The sequence below is a fragment of the Cryptomeria japonica genome, chromosome 6 (genome assembly GCF_030272615.1).
Source record: "Cryptomeria japonica chromosome 6, Sugi_1.0, whole genome shotgun sequence".
In the NCBI taxonomy this organism is placed as follows: Eukaryota; Viridiplantae; Streptophyta; class Pinopsida; order Cupressales; family Cupressaceae; genus Cryptomeria; species Cryptomeria japonica.
In genome coordinates this window covers 374,915,048-374,932,771 of record NC_081410.1, presented here as the reverse complement: position 1 = coordinate 374,932,771, position 17,724 = coordinate 374,915,048, and the positions used below count along the sequence as shown (strand labels likewise).

General features: G+C 36.8%; 1 protein-coding gene across 2 annotated transcripts in view; it reads right to left on the bottom strand.

Annotated features, from left to right (window-relative positions):
* Positions 1-1,763: 1,763 nt before the first annotated feature.
* Positions 1,764-17,724, bottom strand: part of LOC131072214 (zinc finger CCCH domain-containing protein ZFN-like) — a 68,642-nt gene continuing 52,681 nt past the window's right edge. For both annotated transcript variants that reach the window (XM_058008307.2, XM_058008308.1), the window contains exons 6-7: positions 2,644-2,985; positions 1,764-2,427 (exon numbers count right to left, since the gene is read on the bottom strand). In XM_058008307.2, the coding sequence (XP_057864290.1) occupies positions 2,086-2,427; positions 2,644-2,985 (684 nt within the window). In that variant the 3' untranslated portion in view covers positions 1,764-2,085. The remainder of the gene's footprint in view (positions 2,428-2,643; positions 2,986-17,724) is intronic.

The following is a 17,724-nucleotide window of genomic DNA, read 5'->3' as shown; positions in this document are numbered from 1 at the left end:
CATAGAACCTTTGGGCAGCACTTATTTTGATGCTGCTCTCAATCCCATACTGTGGGGTCTCATGGGTACCATCAAACATTCTTATAGAGGGGTATTCATAATTGTGATAAGTTTTATTGAGAAATAATATCTCAATAATTTCCATTGCCATTGGGATTTCTTTTGTACAAATATCTTAGTGTAAATCCTATTTTTAACCCTTGCCTCCTCATGACAACCATTGTTGGAACTTGCAGTCAAAAAAAATAAAAAAATTGCACACTACTTCAAGATTTGAATCTAGCTTAATCAATTGTGATAAAAAGTTCAACGTGGCAATCAGGAACAAATTGTCTCGACTCTTGTGTGCCATGAATCTGACCTGTGCTTGAGAATCCAAATTCTCAGCACATTTGTAATTATAAAATAAAATTGGTTAAATTCCCATTCATTGTATTTAATAAGAAAATTCCATCTTCTCTACAGATATAAAAAATCTAAAAAATGCCATTTTACATAAGTACAGATAACTACAGTGTAACAGGGCCATGAAAAGTCAGAAAGATTTACCTCTGACGGTGGAAGTGTTAAAAAGTGGTGTGGACCAAGAAACCTTGAAATGGTTGACAATTTGTTCAATTATTTATTGCTGTTAGATAACTTCCATTTTAATCACACTACACAGTTCAACAGAGCAGAACACTACTGAAATGTTTTGACTACCTGACTACAGAAAATTACTACTGATCAGTGGCCCTTCAACAAAGCTGAAAATTTTTGGGACATGCAAAATTATCTAGCTTTTCAAAGGGGACACAATGAGCATCATTCTTCTGATGTCTTGCATAATGATCTCAATTTTCAGAGAGGCCCAAGGTCCACATGAACCAGGCAGAAATATTCACAGTAGAGACTGTTAGATCAAATGATGATGTCTCTGCTATTGACCCACCGTTGAATGATTGAGACTCATTCTGTGGCAGCAGAAATTTCTAATATGTTGCTAGGATGTTTTTAAATACTCTAATAAGCTAGAACTGGTTAATCTTTTTGCATATATTATAATCAGCAAAATCTTTGTTTTGTATTATTAGTCAGTACAGTGTATTGTTATAGTCTTGACCCTGCATGGTCATATACTAGTGTTAGAAATAAATAAATAAAAAAATTTTAAAATTAATAATAAGAGAAAACATTGAAAATTTTAACATGCAGAAGGAACAGTGTTTTCTATATCAGATTTTGAATAAACAATAACCTTAGAACATCTATTCTTTAGCTAAATACAACTGACTTCCATTTTTTTACCAATACCTTCACCTAAGAGATTTTAGAACTGGATTTTTAGCATCTAACTAAACATGGAAAGACATCCTTATCATAAAAAACATCGACCATACATATTTTTTTAACTAGTAAAGGACTTCCCAAGAAGGTCTCACCACCTGCTGTACACAGAAAATGCCGAGTCACGGAACAGTTAAATTTAAGGCAACTCTTGATTAAAACTCCAGTATCCAAACAAGACAACAAAAGAGAACTTACACCAATCTTTGACAAAATACATAAACCAAATTATTAAGGCACCCGCTACTTACAAAACCCCATTCCTGAACTACTGCATTATGACAAATCCTGAATTTCCCACAAATTCACAAAAAGGAAGCAGAAAATCAGTTCACTTAAATTCTTTGAACATGTTGATCTAAGGGAAATAACTATAAATAATGCTTGCATAAGATTAGATGATTATAAGTTCAAAAGCCTTCTAATATAGCCCTTAGTATCTTAAATTCTTAATAACAAAACTTCATTCACTGGAGCATCAGAATTTTCAAAATATAGCAATTTACAAGTAAAGTCATTAACTTAGACATTGGAAGGGTTTCATGGCTTATGTTTCTGCCTTATTCGACTACATATGTTCAGTGTCAGAAGTAAAAGAATAAACTAGATGACTCATCAAGGTCTACAACTTCTAGACACTTGACTGCTGAAAGGACATCATCCTTGGAAGCTATGCACTGCGTCAGGCTTCCATTTCAAGCTTCAATTGTATTACCAATAAATTAAACCATTAACAAGACGCTGTTCGACTGAATAATTTCATACAGTCTTAGACAGAATAGAAACATGAGATGATGGAGAAGCTTCAGATGCTATTATATCCACTGAATGCACAGTACCACAATCCTGGTCGGAGCGTGTCAAATCCCTTAATGGTTCACCTTCTCCATTGTTTCTGATTTCTTGTGAAGTTTCTGAAGAAGTGCACTGAACAAGTGTAGTTGTTGGTGAACTAACTCTTGGATATGGCACAACTGGTAGGTCAGAGAGTGAAGAAGATGATGGACTATATGAAATGGCTGGCATTGGATGATTATACCTGCATGTTGGTCCAAATTTACAGATGCCACGGCGCTTGTAATATGTGCATGTTGGTTGAGTCTTTTCATCACAACAATACAAGAACATCGTGAGTTGTAAGATCTGTAATAAAGGTCTCAAGACAGATTTACAATAGATAATTGAAATATCATTTTTCTTTCCATATTTTGTTTTCAAGATGATGTAAAAGTATATGCTGAATTTTTTTTGCTGCAATTACATAGAAGATAATTTAACTTTAACTGAAAATTGAGAGGATATAGACCATTTACTCACAGGTCGTATAGGTAGCCCAAGTGGACTAAGAACACAGGCGATTGACTCAGACACTCTCCCTTGAGGGTGTTGATATCTACAAGCAGAACCAAATTTGCAATCCCCGGTTGTAATGTAATGCTGACAATCTGTCTGGCCTGATCTTTCAGGATATGTGCCCACCAGGTTAGGAGTAGCCAGATATTGTCCTGTTTGAGGTACAATTGCTGTAGAATATCCCTGCACAAATTGAGTAAAAATGCCTTGTGCTCCACCCACATATGGATGATTTGGTTGTGCCACCCCATGCATACCTATACCTTGCAGTTGTTGCCTTTCAGATGTCATATGACCTGCAAGACCCTGAAGAAAGATGACAAGATATCAAAAAAGAAGCCCTAAACAACAAACAAATATAAAACTTTGTTTAAAAAAAATCAAGTACTGGATATATTTGCCACTCGTTCAAACAAAGTTGAATCATTTAAATTAGATGTAAGAAATAAAAAATGACACCAGCAAGTTTACCTGGAAAGATTATGCCAAACTAGGGTCATATTTAAACTTAAACCTTCATATAGTTACTTCTAAATAAAACACCCCTAAGGAAATAAAACAAGCCAAAACTGCTCTTCAGGACACACAAGCCTCCCACTAATTTTCAAAAAGCACAATTTCTTAGAGACTTCTCACACTAACTTGTATACTTAAATAAGTATGTGTGTGTAATGTCCCCTTCTCAGCAGTAATCAGCTCAGTTGACCGGTAGCCTATTCCGGAGACCCGTAGGCTAGTCGGAAGCAAAAATTAGGGTTTCCTACCTCTGGGAGGATGTTTTGGCATTTTTGATGGCTTGCATATGTTGGAGTTTTTCAGTTTGGGTTCTGGATTCCTTCTGGGTTTTCCGAAAGCTTCACAATGATGGTACATGCATAGCAAGCATTGGAGTTTGGCAAACTTACTATTTTTAGTAAGTGAAGGCAAGGGCATTTTATTTCTCTGGGTTTTTTTGGGTTCTCAGAGAGCTTCGCGATGGTGTAACATGCAAATGAATCTGAAGACCTTTTCCGAACTTACTATTTTTAGTAAGTTGCGAAGGTTGCTCAAAATGTGGTGAAAAAGACTTTTGACACACTTGCTATTTTTAGCAGTATGCTATTTTTAGTAAGTGCTATTTATAGCATTTCTATTATTGGAAGGGGTTCTACAGCTCAGTCAGTGGCTATTTTTGGCAATGCAGTTCAGTACTTTGGCCCTCGGTTCAAGATGGCAGTTGTTCAATATTTGAGGAAAAAAGTATTTTTTAATATTTTTTAATGCCTTGGCGTGAGAGTTATATATGTATCTTTATTATTGTTGGACGACTTAAGGGAATGAAATATTATTTCTATCCTAAGTCTTTTTGACGAAATATGTCACCTTCCAATTGGGACGCCAAGTGCAATTTCATGAATATTATTTTATAAGTATTGTATTTATCAAAAGTGGGTGTTTAAGGGTGGATATGAGTTGGGCATATTATGCTAAGGAGATGAAATGAAATGTTAGTGGAATTCGGGCTCCATTTGATTGGAATTTGAATTTTAATTTGGTCTGCTAAGAGGTTATAAATAAAGGCCTTGGGCTCTCATTTTTGGTATCCATGAATATTATAACGAAGTTCTGCCGAAATGTTGTTGGAATGCTTCGAGGAAAGCTTACCTCCTAGACTATATGCTTAGCTTCTCCCTTGAAAGATAGCGACTAGTTGAGATTTGGGATTATTCTTCACTCAAAAGAATGGATGGATTCATTGCAAAGTGTGTGTTCGAGTTTTCTGATTTTGGAGTGTTGGGTGTGTGTTCCAGGTTGCTAGTTTTGGTGTGGCTGTAGCTTATTTTCATTCATATCTCTCTGCCCGTGCGTTCGTTCATTCTGGGTATCGACTCATTATTTCTCTATGCTAGAGGCAATCATTTCTTTAAGTTTTTAGTGCCTATCTTTGAGTCTTGAATTTTTAAATGCAAATCGAATTTCCTGCCTGGTCGTACCCTGTTGTAATTGCCTTGGGATGCGTGCAAAATAGTTTGGGGTCTGTTTGATGCATTTTATCAATCCTAGCTTCATCGCCTATCTTCTAGCTTTCATTTGCATCTGATTTGGGGTCATTCCGTTGAGTGCGGGCAAAGTTGTGAACATTTTGGTGAGTTTTAGGTTGCTGGTCTGCGTTTTTTCAGCGTGTGGTTTGCATATCAGAATCTGAAAATTGATAGTGTGGAGTGTGTTCTTGGTGTGGTTGGTCTATGTTAGTTTTGGGAATGCTTATATTATCATTTGCAGCGATGGACAGTGATGTTCTTAATCTAAAATCTCATTCTCTTTATTGTAAAGCTGATTAGTAGTACTAACAGCTACTTCTTTCTGGATTGTAACATCAGACCCACTGAATAAGTGGAAGAGGCTGGCTTGCCACCTTTCTTTATTATTGTAATACTGTCCTCCTGCTGAATAAGCAGTCGAGTAGATTGTAATTTCATTTTCAGTCCTCCCACTGGATATGTGGTCGAGTGATTGTTGCTCATTTCAATTTCTTAGATTTTGTAATTGGTTGGTTGCACCGCCAAATTGTTATGGAAATCTCTATCACTCGCTGGATAAGCGGAAGGGGCTGGCTTGCCGCCCAGCATTGTACTTTGCATTGAAATTTCCAATTGATTATTAAGTTAACGATCCCCTTATCACCGTATGCTCTCACCTTCCCACACTGGGCTCTTGCTGACCAGAAAGTGGAAGGGTTACCTTTCAGCAGTGTTTGATTATCATTTCCTAACCCTAACGGGTGTTTGTGTTGATTGTAATTGGGAAAAATCAAAAAAAAAATCAATGGGGTTATTTCAATGTGCTTATATGCAAAAGAAAATTGGGGGAGCGTCATTAACATTAAAAAAAATTGTGGGGTGGTATTTCCTTGGTTACAATTGGATCCTCTGGAGACCATGAAAACCCAACAAGGGTCACTATATCAGATATTGCCTAGACCAAGAAGTTCTAGGAGCTCACCCTAGGCACAACAGCTCCCAAGAACCCCACTAGATTGTCAGCAAAGAAAGATGTTAAGATACTAGGAAGGTAAGGAGTTAGCATGTTAAGACTTATTCATGCCAAGATTCTCACAAGAATTTACTGACACAAGTAACACACATTGAAAAATGTCCATAACACAGCACAAGCATTGAAAAAAATAACTAAATAAGCATTTCTATTCCTTCCATCAAGTAATGATTTACAACAGCCTTCTGATTACAATCACCTTCAAGGTGTAAACTACTACTATCTTCTATCTTTACTATAAATCTAGATTCCTATTTACATTCCAGCTGGTAACTCCACCATTACACTAATCTACTGATCTATACTTGGCCTACTCAGTCTTTGCATAATATTCTCATTGAGAATTCTTCAATTCGTTGGTTGTGGTTCATCCTCATGTCATCACTGTAGTTTGTTAAGCTTACATCACCCTTGTGCAGATGGTCCTAAGTTACTTGGTAGGCAGATTCCTTTGTGAAAGGTTCATCTAACTCCCTCAAAATCTTACTAGCACTAACAAGTTCAGTATTGATTCCATATTTGTCTAATATAACCATTTTCCTTTCTTTTATTTTGATACTGGAATTTATCTTACATGGCAATTTACTTGAGTTCTTGGGCTCTTATTTCTTCATGGCCCTGTCTACACTTCTCCCTCTGGAGATTTCCACTTTTAATAGCAATATATTGGTATCGTTTTTGACAGCTTCCTTTACCTTGCATATCTCTGGGCACAATTCAAAACAACTTTATAGTTCTCATCTATTGCACCTGGAATCAGTTGAACATCATATTGTCATTGATGTCAAAGGAGTCAATGAGAATCAAATGAAATTGTACTTGATTTAATGCATCTGGTAGCTACAAATTTTAGTTACTTCTGACATAACATGTCTGAACATTTGAGTTCCAGGAGGTCAGTTGCAAGCTATGTAGATAACTCTCTTGCAGGATGTTAATAATATCATCATGCATCTACTCCAGTTGTTTAAGGTGATCCGAAAGTATCTATGGTGTGTCTCTGAGGTCTATTACTTAGATACTGTATTCACTAGCAACTTGTTTAGTACCCCATTCTACCACAGTATTGTTTTATGGCTTGTCATTTGGAAGTAAAATTGAGCTATGCATGATGTGTCAGATTCCAGAGTTGTACAAGCTAAGCTTCAGTCTACAAGAAGATAGATGTAACAGAATGATCATTGTGACAGTTCACAGGCTATAATGATGTTCTGGATGCATGCATCATTGCATAGCAGGCCAGCTGTATGAAGCGTATGACTGTTCTTTGGGGCCAGTTGAGTATGTGTTGGATAATGCATAGCATGTCCTTACTCCTGGAGTAATGTGTGGACTTTAGTACCTAGCCGAATACACGTTTGGTTGATGGCTTTGTACGTGGCCAATTTGTGGATAGTTTGAAATATGTTGTAATGGTAATCACTATTGGGATGCATACATATATTGTTGATCAGATTCATTCCAAAGTAGTAGTTGTGCAACTGTGGTTGATGTGTGATTATGTGGATGATGATGCTGAATGAGTAGCATGATAACAGTGACTAAACTTGTACAAACTATCTACTCAATTATTTTTTGCGGTTTTCATTTGAAGATCACATGCACAATGTGAGAATGTTCTAAAGTTGATCAAATCAGGAAGAAGCTGAGTATTCAGCTTGAAGGTTTGCATTACATATCTCTTGTATATTCTGATTGAGATTGGTGTCTCACAAGCTGAGTTGGCACTCAGATCTTGGATTAGGGGATTGGTGCCTCTTGTAGGTTGGTGCCTACAAATGCAATTGGGGATTGGTGTCTCCAGTAGGTCGGTGCCTACTTCATATTGTAAGTTCATTATTATATCTTTTGTGAGGTTAGATTTGGGCACTAGATCCAAGCAGCTATTCTAACCGTGGTTTTTCCCTTCCAGGTTTTCATGTAAATTTGGTGTTCATTTTGTGATGTGTGTATGTGCTTCATTTGATAAATTTCTTAATTGTTAAGAAAAGATTAGTAAATGCTACTAATGAGGATCTGGGCTTCAGGTTAATTGTGAAGTTTGAAGAAGTTATTAATGATAATTAATGTTGAATTAATTTTGAAATTGACATATATTGATTCAACCACCGCCACCACCCCCCACAACCTGTAATACCCCTACATGCTTTTCTTAGATACTTATTACTTTGACTTGTTAGACTATGTTTGACTCACTATATGTGGTTTATTTCGTTGGTGTCTGTGTGTGTGTGGATACATTCATGTGATCCATGTCATTGGACTGTTTTATGATGCTTATATGTTTCAGGACATGATTACTGTTATACTTATGACTTGGATTATATTGGTGATTTTTTAAGATGCTTTATGAGATGTCAATCTATGATCATGTGTTATTATTTGGTTTTGATGATTGATTATTGATGATATTGATGCTTATGGATTTTGTGTAGAATAGATCTTTATTGTATTATTTGTTTGGGGATTAGGACGAAAGGAATGAATTTGTATTACTCATTTGTGAGCTCCATACGACGTCATGATTTCCTTTCACTGGATGGGAGTATATATATATACATGCAAAACGTTTTGTGCAGGTGGCAGATACCAGGCATCGACTCCACCTAGTCCTACAAGTCTGAGCGTGCCTTTAAATCCCAATGGTGGTACAAGAGATAGTACAAGGCCCAAAATGTATCTAGCCCTTGCCATTGTCCTAACCTAGGGACAATTACTAGTATTTAGTTTTATCCCATCAAACTTGTCATATAGACAATATCTAATCACCTTGTTGTCAGTGGTAAGTCTTGTTTTGATATTGGTATTATTTTATGATTTACTTGAGTCTGTAGGATTTTATGTTATCTTAATTATTGATATTAATTATAGCCTACGTGTTATAAATTAAATTAATAATTAATTATTGTTTATTATTGATTTAATTGTGTTTTTGTTTTAATGAATATATTCCTATTATTGGATATTATTTATAAGTGATTTATTATTGTGCATGTTAATATTTTTATTGTGGGAATTATTTTATAGTGGAAATTATATTTTATTGTGGAATTAATTGTTCTGTTTTAATTTTATTTTGGTGGATAATTATGTTTTTAGTTGGAAATAATTATTTATTCTTTGCATCCTTTTTGAGTGAGAGTTAATTATTTTAGGGGAATTTTAATTGGTATTTTAATATTTAAATATTATTGTTTAATTGTTTTATGAGGATTTTTATTTAAAAATTAATTTAATATTATTGATTTAGTGTTTATAAGTGATATTTTTATGATTTTCTAATTACAGTTTTGCCTTTTCTTTTGTGCATGATTTTGTGAAGCTTTATTTAGGTTTTTTTAAGGGCGAGCGCTTTTGGCTGGAGCTATGAACCAGTGAGATCACGTAGGAAGACCTCATCTCCATGTCGTGAGCCAAGGCATCCTCGATGAAGCACCTGTACGGCTTGAGAGCACCAGCCGTCATTTCCATTGGCCAATGAACAAAGACAAACCATCGATGGAGCCACTAACAGTGAGAGCCAACATCAAACTTTACCCTACATCTGTGCTAGGCCTTCCTCGCGGTACGCACTACTAGATTGATCTGTCGACACTAGCGAGGCGGAGCACATGTTTTTCCGGGATGAGGCACCTACGGACAATCACAATCAGCAAGGGGCGTGATAAACCTCCACCTCACCATACCGCCCAGCTTGGACAGCACGGCATGAGCCTCGGCGGTTTCGACCCCAAGACCTCCACCAAGAGGTGCGCAGCCTACAACCGCTGCAATACAGGGACAACCCGAAGCTTTATTTAGGTTTTAATTGAGTTTTATTTATAATTCTTTATGAGAGTTTTACTTTATACAATTCTTTTCACGAAGTTTTGAGAGAAGAATTATTATTGCAAACGGTTTGCAATTTTTCTATACTGATTGAAGGATTGTTTTTTTGAGTTTGCTTGGAGCTTGGATTGGATTTCTTGGGGCTTCTTTGTTGGAATTTTGTTGCTGATTTGAAGAGGATTCACGTTCAGAGATACATCTGCCGATTCTCTCTTTTTCTCCTATCTTTCTTCATAGGTTTCCAGGTAGGTTTCTATCTCCCGGTTTTGATTTCAATTATATTAACAGTTTTGATTATAATTGTGTAGTGTCATGAAATTGCGACCCTTGCAATTTGCGACTACATTAGGGTCTTCACGTTGACGATTCAAATCCCTAAGCCTAATCGAAGACCCTAGACTTGCTCAACTCTCGGAAACTACATCTTTCTTGCCCTCTGCACTGCCTAAACTACATCCTGTACTGGAAAAAAGGGCAGGGCGGGGGCGCGGCACCCCTGTTTTGGGGCAAGACCCTTTTCAATTGTGCTTTGGTGGTTGTGCATTGAGCGGGAAAACTCCCCTAGTGTCGGCCTGTGACGGAATATCAGTCAATTAACGCTAATTGACAAGTATATAAGTTGCATTTGCCCTCTCATTTGCATAAGTTCAACAATCGGAAAAGTTGGATAAGCAATAACGCGGGCATAAGTTCAAGCATTCAAGCATTCATTTCCAGCATTGAGCATTCTCAAGTCTCCCTTCAAGCCTAGGTGTTGCATTCAAATCAAGGATTCAACTATTGAAGAGGAGATTCATTCCAACATTTCTATCACAGCTTCCCTTGAGGTGATTTACAGTTCAATCTTTCATTTACATTTACTTGCAAGTATTTTCATTCATCATTTGGTTAATTCCAAAACTGGGGTTTGACCAGAAGGCAAACCCCCAATCCCAACACTTTTCCCTCTCTTTTTTGTGTGTAGGTTGCAGGTGCGCAGCTATACTTTCAGATTTGGACTCCATTTGCAAAGGCGGAAAAACCCTTTTCGTTTCGCGGATTTTTCAGAGGATCATGTACACTCCCGCCACGATCCGAACAACTTTTTCTCAAATTCGCCAAGGCGGCTTCATCTCGACATATTATTGCCAAATGCAGGTGCACAGCTTCATCCTATGCTTCTATCTCAAGTTATAATCAGATCTTTGTCACTTCTCCACTTGGTCATAAGTACACAATTCAATCAATTCAAATCTCATTCCAGAAGAGGGGATTAACTTACCATCACTCAGAATTCAATCTCTTTCTCTGGAGATTGAATCTAGTGCATTTTCCCCCCTCTTCTAATGTAATGCGAAAAGTGCTTGAAGGGAAATCCGAAGTGAAACTTTCAACTCTCCTCAGAGGGAAGAAAAGCTTTCCTCTAGATCTCCATCATTCACCCTTTTTTCATCATAACAAATTGATTATAAGGGGGATTTGGGAATGTTTTGATTATATCTATTGTTTGAATTCAGTTCTTTATTCGTGTTTTGAAAAGATTGCAATATGCTTAAATCGATGTGGGGATTGATTAGTTTTGCTTTATGATTGATTGAAAACCCTGTATGAATCCCTATGTCTGGTTATTCTAAGTTTTTGGGATGTAATCGGGCCCTATTCAAATGGGATTTGTCAAATTTCAGTTTGGAGCCTTTATGTTATGTTTATCTTTATTTTTCTACATTTCTGAGCAACTGCGCAGCTACATAGCTCAATTACGCAGCTTCTAGGCTCAATTGCACAGGTCTAGAGACCAACTGTGTAGGTCTTTTGAGTTTGTTCTGGTTTGCAATTTTGGCTCAATTTGGACTCTCGGTCAATTCCAAAAGCTTAGGTGACTGTAGTTTATCTTTATTTTTCTACAATTTTGAGCAACTGCGCAGCTACAAAGCTCAATTACACAGCTTCTGGGCTCAATTGCACAGGTCCAGAGACCAACTGTGTAGGTCTTTTGAGTTTGTTCCGGTTTGCAATTTTGGCTCAATTTGGACTCTCAGTCAATTCCAAAGGCTTTAGGTGACTGTATACTCTATCAATTTTGGATTTTTGTGTCTGATTGGACTTAATTTGGTGGGATTGGTGTTCATATGCCTTTATTGAATTGGTTTGTGAAAAGGAACAGTGATTTTGAGGTTATGATTCAGTTTTACGACTTGACCTTATGATTGGTCTTCATTTGGAAGTCCTATTTGTAGATTGTACAATCTATTCATGTATATGGATTCTTGATGTTCCTATTTGTATGTCCTATGTTTCATGATGCTTATTTTGAGCCATAGAGGATAGATTATCGAGGTGCATTAATGGGGAGTGGCTCTCTATGGGGGTTGGGGCCCTAAGTGGCCGCCAAGATAACCCATAAGAGAGTAGATTAATAAGTGATAACATTAATAAAACTTTGGGCTGGGTTTACACACTAATAAGATAATGTTTTGTGCCCCACTAATGACTTTGTGTGCTTGTATAGACAAAGGATGAGATTGGCAAGGCCTGTCCGTCTAGAGAGACGTTTGATCTAGCATGATCATGCAATACCATGTCTTCATGAAAGGATCATATGGTTCTACATTAGTCCTCAAATGGGGGTCAGGGTCTAGAGAGGCTGCCAGGGTAACCCATGTTGAGGCTATGTGATGACACTCTCTCCTTCATGTATCCTAGTAATCTATTGTGTCAGCTTTATGTGAAAGCCTTTGGTTGTTATCCTTACTTATCTTGTGCAGTGGTGTCTTGTGTATCTTGGTTGTGGTGTATATTCAGTTCTTTTATCCCTAGCCTTCTTGCTTGTTGCTTGGGGCATTGTGTCTATCTCCAACACGAGGGGTGGAGCTCCGAGTTCCACATGGTCGGGTGGTAGTGTTTACCATCCACTGGGGTTTTGGAGTTCTTGTTCATGTGCAGTTGGATGGATCTTACCTTGTATACCAATGTTTTCACATTCAGATGCAAATTGTATTACCATTGTAATGTATTTGTTATGTATCTTCCAAAAGTGATATAAAAGAATATGTAATTGTATATTTGTACTTGTAATTGAAAGGATATTTGTAATTGGATACTCCAACTGGGAAGGATTGTAATAGGACTATTATGATAGGTGCAGTTGTATTAATGGATAACTTGTAAGTGAATGTACTCATGTGGATTATATGTATGTTCTTATTCTTGATGAAGGTTATCATTAATACAGATGCAAAAGCATATGGATTTCAAAGAATCGATGTTGTTCAATTAATCAAGGAGACAAAGCTCCTTTAAATAGAGTTACAAAGACGATGTTTCTAAAAGAAACAATCGTTAACTAGAGGCGAAATTAGAAACAACTTAAATGACCATTAATAACACAAAGAGAAAGATATTATTCTAATACCCTCCCTTAATGGTCATCGTTCTAAATACCAAGAGAAATAACAGAGAAGGTTGCCCCCTTCTTCTCAGAACACGCTGCAACAGAAGACAAGAGCCTGCCACTAACTCTGCCACTTGAGATGAGTCTGCCACCAACCCTCTCAGAAACTGCAGAACTTCTGGAGATACCAAAAACAACACCAACCGTCCAACCTGTTGTTGGACAACTGTCCCTCCCTGTAACCAGAGACACATCAAGAACAGCCGTCACGATTTTGAGGAAAAAATCGGCAAACCCTCCAAACTATTGCAGATGAGCAAGAGGCCCAAAAATAGACTGCAAACAAGAGACTAGTGTAGATGTTCGCACAACAACTCCAGGTGCGACTAAAAACAGACTGCAGCAAAGTACAATTTTTGAGGAAAAAATCATAAACCCTCCCATGATATTTTTTCAAGGACAAAAAATATTTAAAAACCCAGAGACTTTTTTTTAACGGAAAAAAATATTAAAACCCATCAGAATTTTTTTTCAGGTAAAAAAATATTAAAAACCAAAACAAACATCGATGCCAATAAGCCATCTTCATGCTTTTCGAGGCACGAAAAACGAGGTACTGAGAAGATGCTAAGTGCACAAAACTTGACTGCCTCCCAACATCAAGTTGGTCAATGACGCCATCTTGCACGTTTCCCAATGCACGGAAAATGAAAAAACTGAGAAGAGGCGTTGGCACGGAATTCAAAAAATTCGAATCCCAATGCAGAAACAGAGGCAAATGCAAGTACAGACTTCAAAAAAATGAAGTACGACTGGCACGAATTTCAAGAAAAAAATTTCAGCTGGCCCAGAAAAATCTGAAGACATCCCAAAAATCCTTGCGAAAACCCAGAAGGAATCTGTTGTCGAAATCTGGATCCGCTGGCACGAAAATTGAGGCACCCCAGAAAATTATGACGATGACCTAGTTGAGATCTCGAAAAACCCACCACGAATCTATACTCAGAAAAAAATTTCGACTGAATCTGGAGGGTCAAAACCCTAGCCGAAAGTCAAAAAACGCGGATTTGACCAAGTTGCAAGTTGCAAAAAAAATGGCGAGTCTGTACCGCACCGAAAAATGCTGAAAACCCTTGCCAGACAAACGCAAACAGGAAGAATCCCGTTACACGACATAAACACAGTCCAAAACGTACTTTTGAACAAAAAAAAATTTCGAAAATCTGCAGCAAAACTAAGAGGCCCGAAAAATCTCGGAAAAGAATTCACAAATTCTTTATTCAGGCTTTGATACCATAATACAGATGCAAAAGCATATGGATTTCAAAGAATCGATGTTGTTCAATTAATCAAGGAGACAAAGCTCCTTTAAATAGAGTTACAAAGACGATGTTTCCAAAAGAAACAATTGTTAACTAGAGGCGAAATTAGAAACAACTTAAATGACCATTAATAACACAGAGAAAGATATTATTCTAATAATCATAGGAATCTTTCATTTGGTGTTTTAAAATGAACTTAACATAGGCCTTTATATATTGAGTTAAATGATTAATGATTAGGAGTTTATTTGATTAAATTAAGTTGATGTATCCTATTAAAGATGTTTATGTGATTTGGAATAATGTAATGGAATTAAGTTATATTCATGTGATTTGGAACATTGTTATGATTCATCTATGCTATGTAATAAATTTACTTAGTGTTGTACTGAGTTAAAAGATGGTTGATGTATTATGTTTCCTTTTTAAAAAAAAAAATTTGCTATGTGTTTTGGTTTATCAATTGTTATTCCTCTAGGGTTCCCTAGCGAGGCATTACACCCCCTCTCAGTATATTTGTGTGCTTAACAAAATCTTCTACACAGTTATCTTCTCACATGAGTGTGCTAACCCGCAAGGTACATAAGCCTACCAAGATCTGATTTTAATAAACCCCTTCCAATTACTTCATGTCTCATATACCCATCAGTCACATGTGTTGCTTATGGTCTTGGACATTAGCTAAGTACTTACCCAACTTAGAATGCCATCATCTTCAGGATAGATGTTTTCTCTATGCTTTGTCGCGACTGCATTGATCTCATTGACATCTTCCTCCACCTCCATTTCTCAATATATGTCAGTCCTTGATCAGCATCAAAGGGAATTACTTCACATTGCTGCTCAAAACTCATGCAATGCTTCTTGAAATGCATATTTTGCATTTTTTCACCATGGCCAATCCAACAAGGTTGGATGTTTGTTTTCCTCTACTAGTTTAGTTACCTCAAAACCTACAATGAACATTTGCATCCATGGTGTTAACTTCCAAATCATGCAAGCCTCCAAATGGCTATGTTCTAGTCTTGTTTGGCATAACAAGATATTATTGTGATGGTCATAATGCTAGACAACCAGTCTTTACCCAAGTATCCTTGGTTACAACATTCATTTTAGCTACAATATCAATTAGGATGTCACACATGGATCATCCATTAATTCTTGCATCAATCCTTATCACATGATCCTATGCATAGATCTCAACTCCTTAGGTTCTTCCATTGCATATAATTGTTCTCTCACACTGGTTTGTCTTCGCCAATTCTTCAACAAAGGCATGAATTCTACCTCTAAGAGATTCAAGATCTAGGAGAGTTCTTCTAACTCTGTTGTATTCGTCTCCTTTGCTTGTTCATCTTTCCTTATTGCTTCAACATCTTTTGCATGTTGAATCTCACCTCATAGTTTCTTCAATCACCTTAGTAGCCTATGCTAAAATGCTTGTGTTCGACCATATGTTTAGTCCACCATGGCAATCTATAGAGCTTTTTTTACTTTCTCCTTTAATGGTTCAGCTACTTTGTACAGCTAGGTAGTTATCCCACTTGTGATACTAAAATGCAGCTCAACTTTAGCTCTCTGTTTCATCTAGGCATTTCCTTCAACAATTTGTCATTGGAGCTTATCTATCATCATGAATAATTCAACCATATTGCATCTTGTCTTGTTGTAGAGTTTTCTAACATAGCTTTGGTCAAAATTTTATCCTACATTCATTGCTGCAATATCCACAGTAAGGAAATTTAGGACAATTTCTCTAAATATGTTATAGTATTCCACTCTAAAACAACTTCTTGGTTATCAGCTGCAAATCAACCTCCACCACCTTGTCCATATGATATTCTTGCATAGCCTAAGCCATGTCCAACATGGTTTTAAATATGCCACTATAAGAAGATGATCCATAACTTCGCATATTAATGAATGAACCTTGAACATCAATTTTGTATTTTTCTGCATCTAGACATATCCCTGTGGTTGAAAATTCTGCATGAGTTGTTGCCCTAAAATAGTTTGTCTCGAAACCATTTTATGCAGAAACATTCTTGATTTCTTCCTCCTTTCTGGGTGGCAGGTTCTTTTGATTGAATGGTCCATTTCTGAGAAGGTTTCTTTGATGCAGGGGGCTTTGACCAGAATTTGAACTCGGGAACAAAAGTCTCTAATGTCAAAGTCCTCTTAATTGCCTCTTGCAAAGGAGATGGGTCAGAAGCCTTCACTAAACCCTTGAGAGGTTCGGATAGACCCTCCATAAAAATCACAAAAAGCCTCCTTTTGAAGACATAAAGAACCATCACCAACAGTTGTTGAAATTCTAATACATAATTTTCCACAAAATTGTACTGCCTGAGCTGGGCCCACTCCCTCAAATGGAGATAAAGGTCTATTTATCAAATCATTCAAATCAATCTTTTGCTAAACTCGTGATAGATGTTGAGGAGGCTATGAGTTATACCTTCAACATGAAGGATGGCAAACTAATGGCTTCATCTTCTAACACGGGTTTGAATGATAAGTATTTGTCTAGCTTCAAAATCTAAGCTCAATTTCTACACTTATTTGATCCATCAAAAGTAGGAAGAGTTAGATTTCCAATGTATGTTGTAAATCCCTATTAGGTTGATTTGTCAAAGGCCTTTATTCATATCTTGGCCCATTTCTCATCTTCAAATTGCAAAAGTTTGTGAGGGACATTTCTGCCTGAATCTCTAGTACAAGAGATTCGTATTCATTATAACAAGATGTAATATCATCCATGACCAGATTCTGCTCCTCCAACACAGGTGCTCCTTCTTCCCTTTGTAGGAAAATGGGTTGAAAGGATCACGCTACAAAACCAATCACAGTCCCATTGTTGTTGCTATTATTTTTAGCGTAAGTGCTCCATTCACCAGTACAATTCTGGGCTGCTCTAAAGATAACCAAATTCTACATTGTCTAAAGTTGACTCTAAACCAACTAAGTCATCATATTTGTCAACTATTGTTGACCTTGGACATGGGCATTAAAATGTGCATTCTCTTTCTTTGCATCTAACATGACTCTTATCTCTTCCCTTCATTTCACACTTCTAATTTTGGTCCTATTGGTTTAGTTCTACATTTTGAGGTTCCAATGATTGAACCTTTCTTCTCTCTCAAATAATAATTGTTGTACATGTCGTATACTCTGCATCAAATTGTTAGCTTTCTGGATAGTGTAGCTTTCTTCTCTATCATATTTGTCAACTATTGTTGGCCTTGGACATGGGCATTCAAAAGTGCATCCTCTTTATTTGCATCTAACATGACTCTTACTCTTCCCTTCATTTTACACACTTCTAATTTTGGGTCCTATTGGTTTAATTCTAAATTTTGAGGTTCCAATGATTGAACCTTTCTTCTCTCTCGAATAATAATTGTTGTACATGTGGTATACTCTGCATCAAATTGTTAGCTTTCTCAATAATGTCCCCAACTGTATTTTTTTTAATTTTTTACTAGTTTCACAATA